This window comes from Corythoichthys intestinalis, chromosome 1, assembly GCF_030265065.1.
Source record: "Corythoichthys intestinalis isolate RoL2023-P3 chromosome 1, ASM3026506v1, whole genome shotgun sequence".
Classification (NCBI taxonomy): Eukaryota; Metazoa; Chordata; class Actinopteri; order Syngnathiformes; family Syngnathidae; genus Corythoichthys; species Corythoichthys intestinalis.
Genome location: NC_080395.1, coordinates 23895253 through 23905879, shown reverse-complemented (window position 1 = coordinate 23905879; position 10627 = coordinate 23895253). Strand labels below are relative to the sequence as shown.

The window sequence follows — 10627 nt, the reverse complement described above, 5'->3', positions numbered from 1 at the left end:
CTTCCGTCCTTGGGCGTAATTGATTCATGGCCTCACCGGGACGGCGAGTTCGAGAGCTGGGGTGGGTGTGATGGGGCGTAGTGTCGACTCCTGCCAACAGGAGGAGCTAGAAGCCCATTTAGACTGAATTTATTACCCCCGTGGAAGCGTGTGGGAGTGGTGAGAAAGGGAAGTGTATAAAAGAGCATGCCACGAGTTTAAATGGACGCGTGCTTTGGAAAAGTTGCCTGCACGGCAGTGCAGAGACATTAAAGACGGCGATCTCGGCAGCAACGCCGGTCGCGTAAATTTTAAGTGAGAGCTGCGGATGCAGAGGACTCATCGTGTGTGTGATTACAAGTTTAACCAATGGTAAGCACATATTTAAATGGGTCGGCAGGTGTGACAAATTAACAGTTGTATGTGATCCATGTTGCACTACTTTTTATGAAACAGATCTCCGTGTCCGCGACGGCAGTCCGTTGTCAAACTATCACAAAGCACGACGAACAGGAATATTCTGCTCAAGGTATTAGCTACTCACTCATCACAATTAGATACACCTGATACTTAATGATTGCCATCCAGAAATGCTACATAGCGTCTGAGCTAAACCATATGATGAACAACCCATAATTTGGAGGAAGTTTGTAAAATAATGTTTTATGTTGTAATGTTTATTTTGTATGTTAATGGATTGCTGTGGTGTATTTCAGCTGTTTTCTCGAGTGTATGTGCCGCTTTTTCCTACTGCTTCTCAATTACACACCTCCAAGCCAGATTAGCAGTTCCTAAAGTCGTTTGTGGGTTTTAGATTTTTTTAAATAGGTACGACAGCGGGAATTATGGTATTGGTAAACCGATAGTCGCCCCTCACGTCTGTATCCAATAGAGCCTACAAAAAAAAGGGGGCTTCGTGGCGGATCATTTGTGTACATCCTTGTTTTGAGTTTGCTGTGCCGTGAATCGTTCTATTGGAGTGCAGTGAATTACTTTATTGAAGTGAGGTGTTTTAATTGATGTAAAGTGATCTTTGCCTACATTGTAAAAGACAAGTTGAACCCTAGAATGGTCTATAATGGGGGGTCCAGGACGACTTTTGAGGAAGCCATTACTTTAATGCCGCTTGTTTAATTTTATTTTGTTCAATAAATTGTTATTTTTCCTACACCAGTCCTTTCTTGTGAATTTTGTGAACCATTGTGGGGGCGAATTCGGGGCTACACCCTCACCATATTACATATTCTTATTGAAAATGTGTACCAAAAATGTGAAAGAAGAAGAGTACGAGGAGGAAATCTGTCGAAGCGAAGAGAAGCAACGACAAGACCTGGACGCTGTCTGCATTAAGGCTCAACGTAAAGCAGGTTGCGTCACTTATTTTGCAAATTTAATTTCCTCTGACATAGTTCATCTTTCTTATCACAATCACTCGCATCCATTCAAGCCCATTCATGAAAATTTTAATCATTCGAGTTGTCTCATTTTAACAAAGCTGCCCCAACAAAGTAATTGTTTTGAGTGCCTAATAATCTCATATAGACAATCCGAGCACTGAACAAGCCATGAAAGCAACTGCTTCACATGCAAGCGAGTATGCAGTAATATAGTAATAAAATACATTTTTATATATCAATATTATTATATTATTATATATATGTAACGGGAGTAAATATGCTTGTTAAATTATGCCGGAAGTGACGCGTCATGACTCGCTCGCGGAAGGGGACGTGCGCAAACTAGCGCGGGAAAGGCACAGTTGCGAGGAGGACACTGTGATGGTGAGTCGCACATTTGCAACGGTCGACATAAATGACGATAATAAGTCATCTTTTGCTTGTATTGCACATTCTACCAGGCGGCTTTCCTGTATAGCTTCCCATCGTTGTAGTGACACAAAGTTAGCGCTCAGTTTAATCTTGTTTGAGAGTAGTTTTGGACGGAAGCTTACTAATAATGCGCCATTGTTCGTGTGCTGTGCAGTACAGTAAAGACGCGCTTGTCGACGTGACCATCATCTCACTCCTTGCACACTGTGTTGCAGGTAAAATGGCCTTCTGCATATTGTGCTATTTTGTATGCATTTTGTTTGGTATTTTTGAACTACTTTCTGTTTGTTGGATGTGAGCCCACAGCTCGGTCTGTCACTGTGGCTCGCCATAATGCTGCTGCGTCACACAAGTGATGCATTTAGGGACACCTTGTAAATATGTAAATAGTTTGTTACTGTGTTGAAATGTTGCAAATGTGAATTTTATATGCTGTTAGGCCAATTGTTTGTTTAAATATCACTATACGATCACAATTGTTTTTGGTAATTTGTTTATTTGTTAGTACAGTTGCGAGGAGGACACTGTGATGTACAGTAAAGACGCGCTTGTCGACGTGACCATCATCTCACTCCTTGCACACTGTGTTGCAGGGATTTTGTAATAAATGGCAATAATAGCAGTCCACCTGTGTCTGTGATGCTTGGAACGCCAGTGATGGAGAGCTGCAACCCGTCACATTGATATTGTGACCCGTCACATATAAATAAATAAATAAATAAATATATATATATATATATATATGTATGGCGGAAAACACTCAGGTGACTTGAAGTTCCGCTCTGAGACCCCCAATTTGGCCAAATTTCAAAATTGTCCGATATGGATGTGTGATACTGATACATCATTGGAAAGCTTAAAATCTCTATTTTCTGGGGGAAGAAAATTAGTGAACAGGAGGGCATTTAAAAAAAAAACAAACAAAAAAAAAACGCAAAACCCTATCTGGAGGTGAGAGCATGCGAAAGCAGAATTACAGACGCCATGACTTTAACAAGATATTATCGCGTACTTGCCTTGTTTCGATCCAAAAATTCCATGTCCGATGTATCACTGAGTGTCAAGACACAGATGTGAATGGCCACAGCCGGATTTTTGGGGGTTTTATGGGTGAAACATAGCTATATAGCAAGGGCCACGATGCAGAAATCGCAGACATCAAGGAGTGGTCAAGATGTTCTTTTCCATACACTTACCCTTTTAAACATTTTTTCCAATTTTTCTTTGTTTGGATTGATTATCATCTAAAATATTGGGGAAAATGCGACAGTAACGGAAAAAAAAAATACAATTAAGCGATAGTTATGAGGTAGATATCTGTGACTTTTATACAGACGCCAATTTTTTCATGATGACGTAATTTGTTTAAAAGGATTAAAAGTTTAAAATATGCGACTGAATAATTTTTAAAGTTTTTTTTTATTTTTTAAACTAAATATTAGACATCAATTAATAATTCTAAGCTAAAAATGACATACATTTCGAATAATAAATACAATTACTTACCTTTTATGCTAGGATGAATCAAAAGCGGTTGCGCGACGTCTGTAAATAGGGGTTTTCAGGGTAAAACGGGCAAACTGAAAATAGTTCGGGGGCTTAATGCGCCATGAATCTGCTATGGCAGCATATAGACATGTACTATCAAACAACAGTTGTTTATGCTTAAAATACAGCAGTTTATTTTAAAGAGGATTGCAAGAGCAGAAACTGCTTTTTCAGTCTTGTCTGTGTTTTTCGTCATATATATAATATACTGTATATATATACAGTGGGGAGAACAAGGTACTGTATGGGCAATGGTCGATATCACTCAGCAGTGTTGGAATCGGGAGCCAAAAAATTGTATCCATGCAACACTATTTCAAACATAGCTAAAACCATTTTAAAAACAAGCTCAACATCACAAACACAATGAGAGAACCGTGACACAGCAAAGACTGACTTTAGCAAATCACGTGATTTTGTCATCTTGTCTCCAACAGACGTCATTGAAGATGATTCTGGTCCTGAGCATCACGAGTCCCCCAACTTTAAACAGGAGGCCAAGATGCTGTTCATGAAAGAAGAAGTGAAGGAGGATGAAATCACCATGTTTTTATCTACTGTCATTGGGAAGAGTGAACAAGTTAAAGAAGGGCCAAGTGAGGAGAGCAGAGGGGCAGTGCCTTCCAGCTCACGTCCACAACGGACAACAAAAGGTAAAGGAAGATCGCAATTAGTATTTTCAAAAGTATTTCTATTGATGAAAAATCTACCTCTCAAGATGAAACTATTTAAAACACACCAGAATAGGCAAAATAAATAAAATGCATTATAATGTTTTATCACTTTGGAATATATATTTTTTTATTTCACAGTGTACCTACCCAGTGCCCACATATCTGAAATTGTACATGCAAGTTCACTGCTCCACGCGTCGTGAGGCGCTAAAATGCCAGTAGTACCGGTCGTATTGAGTCGTCTCAATACTGTAAATACGTTGCTGTAAGCAAGAAATGTCGCTGAACTTCAAGGTGTAGACAGTTTGTTTAAACAAATCAAAACCGTTCCTTTTAAAACTGCCAAATTTTGTCAAAGGTAGCCCAAATTTTATCAACCTGCCCAATACTTTTCTCCCGTGCCCCAAGTGTTTAAAAACAGCCCAAGTTACCTTTCTTAAAAGCTCAGTCCCCCAGTTACTGTTGCTAGTCTGTCAGAATTGGTGACTCCGACGGCACAAGGTATAGCAGGGATACATACAGTATACCAGAGTGTGTGATTTATTTTCGCACAATAGCAGTATATTATCCCCCAGATCAGGTTACAATATGCAGTGGGGGGGGGGGTGGGGGGTTGTATTCAAAATATAATAAATGTAGCAATAGGGAAACCAACTATCAAGGCAAAAGCATACATGGTTCAACACTTGTACACCAAGCACAGGGTTGGTGTCTGTTTACAAAATGCTATATGAAAAATGAAAACAAAATAAGTTCAAGACCTTTATCAGGATGCTATGTAACTTAAAAAGAGGAAGTATCGCTGTATCGGAAGAGCACTAGCTAATGAATAATCTCAACTTCGACGTTATAGCGATTACATGATGGCAGTTGGTGGTGTCGTTAGACTTATAGTAGCTGATACCATGTTTTTTTAGATAAAATATACAAAATAGTTTTTTTTTCAAATACTAATTTACCGCACACTCATTTGAATATAAAATAATTGCTATCATGGCTTGGTCAGATACTGCTTAAGATACTTTGTGAAACTGAAAAAAGTCATGTAGGTAGTCCCCGGGTTACGACGTACCCGACTTTACATGATTTCGACTTAACGACGCTGGAGTTTTGTCTACCATTTTGTTTTCAGTAGTATTTGTCTTTTTCTTTTTTAAAACATTTTTTTATTAGTCGCATAAATACTACCTGATTGTACCTTAAAGTATCTGATTTTTTAAATAACTGTTTGTCCTGTGTGTGTGGCCTTTACCATTGTTGGTATGGTTTTACTTTCATTTATGATGTTGGTATGAATTTTTTTTTTTTTTGGTTTAGGTATTACCTGTGGTAACTTCATCACATGGGACAAAATTGGTTACAAAAATGTGTATGTACACAATTTTTCGAACTGAATTTTTAGTTGACTACATTTTGGAAGGAAGTAGCAATATTTTTTTTGTTTCTAATTAGATAACAATAGGAGTGGGATTAAATAAGTTTTCTTCTTCCTGCTCCTTTTCAGGCGTGTAGTTGATGTTGAAATGTTGCTTAATTTGTTTTGCTGCTTTTTTTTGTTATATGAGCTATATACATTTGCTGTCTTGACAAGAACAGTCGTGGCCTCAAATAAACAAATGAAATGAAAAAAAAAACCTTTATTTTATTGTGTATGTATGTGAAATGTGTATTTGATTGTAATGTTGACTTTTGTTTTGTGATGCATGCTTTTATTTGGCGCAGGAAGCGTAGAGCAGGTAGTACTACCGCACGCGAGTATGAGCGCATGTACACACGAAGAAGAACATATTTGCGCACATGAGGAAGAGCGCATTTGCTCCCATGAAGAAGTTGCACAGCTGAGAGAGTGAGGGGAAAGATTACAGCATTTCTCGCTGTCTAGCTAGGACTTAGGTCCAATGTCTTGATGAGGAGAGTAAATTGATGTATAATACATGTTTTTGGATAGTTATGTTGAGATTTAGGGGCTTTATCGGGGTACTCAAAGGGTTAATTACGATTTATGCGGAAATTTGAGTTACGTCGTCAGCATGGTAACGGAACTCGTTCATAACCGGGGGACTACCTGTACAAACTTTGCGTGTGAACAGTCAATATTATACCACTTTATTATGACTACAAATATTACTATCGTTTTGACTATATATATCATATCGCCCCTTCGCTACGTGAGACGGCACAATCCTTAATTTTGACAAATGATGTAATTTTGTTATCTTGTGTCCCGTAGACATCACCGAAGATGATTTTCAGAAGTTTGAGCCCGAGTCTGCTCTCATTAAAAAGGAGGAGGAACCAGAGACTCCCCACATTAAAGAAGAAGAGCAGGAGAATAAAAACACTATGTTCCCATTGACTGCTGTCAGTATGAAGCGTGAAAAAGATCAAGGAAAAGGTCTGAGTGAGGCGAGTAGAGGTGCAGAGCCTTCAAGCTCATGTCAACATCTGACAACTAAAGCTGAAAGAGACCAATGTGAAGGTTTGCAATCAGCCAGCCTTATAGCTCCACTCTCAGATAGTGATGGTGTAATGTCACAGTCTTCTGACTGTGATGAAAAGAAGATAAAAGAATACTCTCATGGTGATATAGCGTTTCCAATTAACAAAAAGCATGCAAAATCCTCTGGTAAGTCTTTATTGAAAAGAGACTCAACAGAAAGCACAGGTGGGAAACCTTTGGCTTGCTCATTTTGTGGTAGAAGATTCTTTTTCAAATCATGTCTAATGATGCACACAAGAACACACACTGGAGAAAAACCTTTTGCCTGCTCATTCTGTGGTAAAAGATTCACTCAAACGGGAGATTTAAACATACACACAAGAACTCACACTGGAGAAAAGCCTTTTGTTTGCACACTGTGCGAGAAAAGATTTGTTAGCAAGAATGATTTAAAAAAGCATACAAGAACACACACTGGAGATAAACCTTTTGGCTGCACAGTTTGTGGTAAAAGATTCTCCAAAAAGTCACATTTAACAAGCCATGCAAGAACACACAATGGTGAAAAACCTTTTGCCTGCTCAATTTGTGGTCAAAGATTCTCTGAAAAAGGAAACTTAAGCAAGCACAACTTAACGCACACTGGGGAAAAACCTTTTGCCTGCACAGTTTGTGGTAAAAGATTCACTCTGAAAGGAGATTTAAACGTTCATACAAGGACACACACTGGGGAAAAACCATTTCTCTGCTCAATTTGTGGTAAAAGGTTCACTCAGAGGGGAAAATTAAGAGTACACACAAGAACCCACACTGGGGAGAAACTTTTCAATTGCAGTTTGTGAGAAAAGATTTTAGCAGTGTTTAGCGTATCTACGCTTCCTATTTGTGGTCAAACCTATGGTAAATACACAGTACGTACTTATTTGATGCTTTCATGGACATGTTATACCTAACAGCTGTTATTTTCATGTCATGTTTTGGTCGTTACTCCCTTGAATGTAAATTCAAATGGATATTGTACTTTAACATGAACCCTTTCAGGGACTGCTGTCAAAACAGTGGACAGTTATTCAAAAGTTGACTCTTAAGACCAGGGGTCTCCAAACCGGTCCTCGAGGGCCGCTGTTGGTCCTGGTTGTTTTCATACCGATCAAGCACATACCTTTTAACCATGTGATTTGTACTTAAACAAGCAGCACCGGACTGCATACAACTGATTACACTTATAAAACACCAATGGCTTTGGACCAAAATACATGCTTGACTTGTTAGATTCCTATGAGACATCTAGACCCCTAAGGTCGTCTGGAACGGGTCTTCTGCATATTCCAAGAACAAGAACCAAGCAGGGTGAGGCAGCATTTAGTTATTATGCTCCTCACCTCTGGAACAAATTACCTGAAGGTCTGAAGTGTGCTAAAACTGTTAGCTCCTTTAAATCAGGGCTTAAAATGCTTCTGTTTATCACAGCATATCCATAACTGTCGATATATTTAAAGCTATTTGCTTTTTATTCTTTTCTGCTTCATTATCATTTCTGATTTCAATTATTATTAGTAGTAGTAGTTTTTGTTATATTTTTATTTATTTTTATTCTATTTGTGATTAAATGTGATCTTTTGTCTTCGTTTTTACGTTGTATTGATTTAAATGTGATTTTTATGATCTTCATGTGATGTAAAGCACTTTGAATTGCCTTGTGTTGAATTGTGCTATATAAATAAATTTGCCTTGCCTTGCCTACCAGATTGGTGAAAAGTTGTGGTCTTTTTTTGTTGGAGTGAAATCCTGCACCCACTGCGGCCCTATGTGTAATAGTTTGGAGACCACTGCTCAAGACCTTTAACCCTGTATACAGTGGGGAGAACAAGTATTTGATACATTGCCGATTTTGCTGGTTTTCCCACTTGCAAGCCATGTAGAGGTCTGCAATTTGTATCATAAGTTCTCTTCAACTGTGAGGGACGGAATCTAATACAAAAATCCAGAAAATCACATTGTATAATTTTTAAATAATACATTTGTATTTAACTGCATGAAATAAGTATTTGATATATTACCAACGAGTAAATATTTCGGCTCTCAGTTCTTTTTTAAGAACCCCTCCTGTTCTCCACTCATTACCGGAAATAACTGCACCTGTTTGAACTTGTTACCTGTATAAAAGACACCTGTTCACATGCGCAAACAAACAAACTCCAACCTCTCCACAATGGCCAAGACCAAAGAGCTGTGTAAGGACATCAGGGATAAAATAATACACCTGCACAAGGCTGGGATGGGCTACAGGAAAATAAGCAAGCAGCTTGGTGAGAAGGTAACAACTGTTGGAGCGATTATTAGAGAATGGAAGAAGTTCAAATTGACGGTCAATCTGCCTCGTTCTGGGGCTCCATGCAAGATCTCACCTCGTGGGGCATCACTGATCATGAGGAAGGTGCGGGATCAGCCCAGAATTACACGGCAGGACCTGGTCAATGACCTGAAGAGAGCTGGAACCACAGTCTCAAAGAAAATCATCGGAAACACATTACGCGTCATGGATTAAAATCCTACAGCGCACGCAAGGTCCCGCTGCTGAAGCCAGTGCATGTCCAGACACGTCTGAAGTTTGCCACTGACCATCTGGATGATCCAGAGGAGCAATGGGAGAAGGTCATGTGGTCGGATGAGACCAAAATGGAACTTTTTGGTCTAAACTCGGCTCATCGTGTTTGGCGGAAAAAGAAGGATGAGTACAACCCCAAGAACACCATCCCAACCGTGAAACATGGAGGAGGAAACATCATTTTTTGGGGCTGCTTCTCTGCCAAGGGTACAGGACGACTGCACCGTATTGAGGGGAGGATGGATGGGGCTATGTATCGCCAGATCTTGGCTGACAACCTCCTTCCTTCAGTGAGAGCCCTGAAGATGGGTCGTGGCTGGGTATTCCAGCATGACAACTACCCAAAGCACACAGCCAAGGCAACTAAAGAGTGGCTCCGTAAGAAGCATCTTAAGGTCCTGGAGTGGCCTAGCCAGTCACCAGATCTGAAGCCGATCAATCTATGGAGGGAACTGAAAGTCCGTGTTGCCCGGCAGCAGCCCCGAAACCTGAAGGCTGTGGAGAAGATCTGCGTGGAGGAGTGGGCCAAAATCCCTGCTGCAGTGTGTGCAAACCTTGTCAAGGACTACAGGAAACGTTGGTATCTGTAATAGCAAACAAAGGTTTCTGTACCAAATATTAAGTTAGATTTTTGTGATGTATCAAATACTTATTTCATGCAATTAAATGCAGACACAAGGCCAGCTTCTTTCACTTGTTACCAGCTAAATATTATTCAAAAAATAATGTTGGTGGAAGAAATAAGCATCATGAATTTGAAACTGTATGTTGTCGGCGATTAGCCTCGCAATGATCTTAATTGTGGTTGTCAGCCTAAAACCCTCTAAATATATATTAAATGCATCTTACCAGATATAAAATGACTACTACATAATCTGTGGTGATCGTTTGGTGCCAAGTTTTCTCGTCGAATTGCAGCAGTCCATCTCGCTCTCCTCTCCGGGTCTCTCGGAATACGGTGGAACTTCAAGTCTCTCCGTCTATCTTCTCTGTTACTGCAACCAGCCGCCACACACGCCTTCACCATTTTGATTATTAATGTTAACGAGTAGAAAAACACGCCATAATAGGAGGAATTTACGTAGCGGTAAACAATAAACACGACGAGCTGACGGACAATATGGCGCAGAGGCGTGGTTGTGACGTCATGTGAGTGGGGTCTATAGGACATAATTCACCCACCGAACTTGTGTGTGGAAGATGTTGTACGTCACAGTCACGTGACACAGACACTTAAAGCGGAAATATGAACTAAGGTTGGCCAACCATGTTTTTGAATAATATCAATGGCTAAACAATTATAAGCATATTGTCATTATTTTTTTTAACGCAACCCTTCCCGATTCTTTGTTTAACCCATAGCAACGCCCTTGACAACGAAAATGCTTTTCTTCGACAATCTACGGAAATCTTCGGAAATTACGTCACACCGGGAAGTGCGAGGGAAGTCCGCCATAGAACAGTATTGTTTGTTGCATTGCTTCTCGGTAAGATGCCACGGCGGTGTGTGGCGATGTTTTGTTCTCACTCAAACGAAAAGTTGTATGAG

General features: G+C 39.8%; 1 protein-coding gene across 1 annotated transcript; it reads left to right on the top strand.

The window, feature by feature from the left end:
• The first annotated feature begins 1839 nt into the window (after positions 1-1839).
• LOC130922823 (zinc finger protein 771-like) lies at positions 1840-8205 on the top strand. The gene is made up of 3 exons (XM_057847963.1): positions 1840-2023; positions 3794-4009; positions 6261-8205. Exons 1-3 carry the CDS (start codon positions 1936-1938, stop codon positions 7310-7312), a joined length of 1356 nt encoding a protein of 451 aa, XP_057703946.1. The 5' UTR covers positions 1840-1935; the 3' UTR covers positions 7313-8205.
• The last annotated feature ends 2422 nt before the right edge of the window (positions 8206-10627 follow it).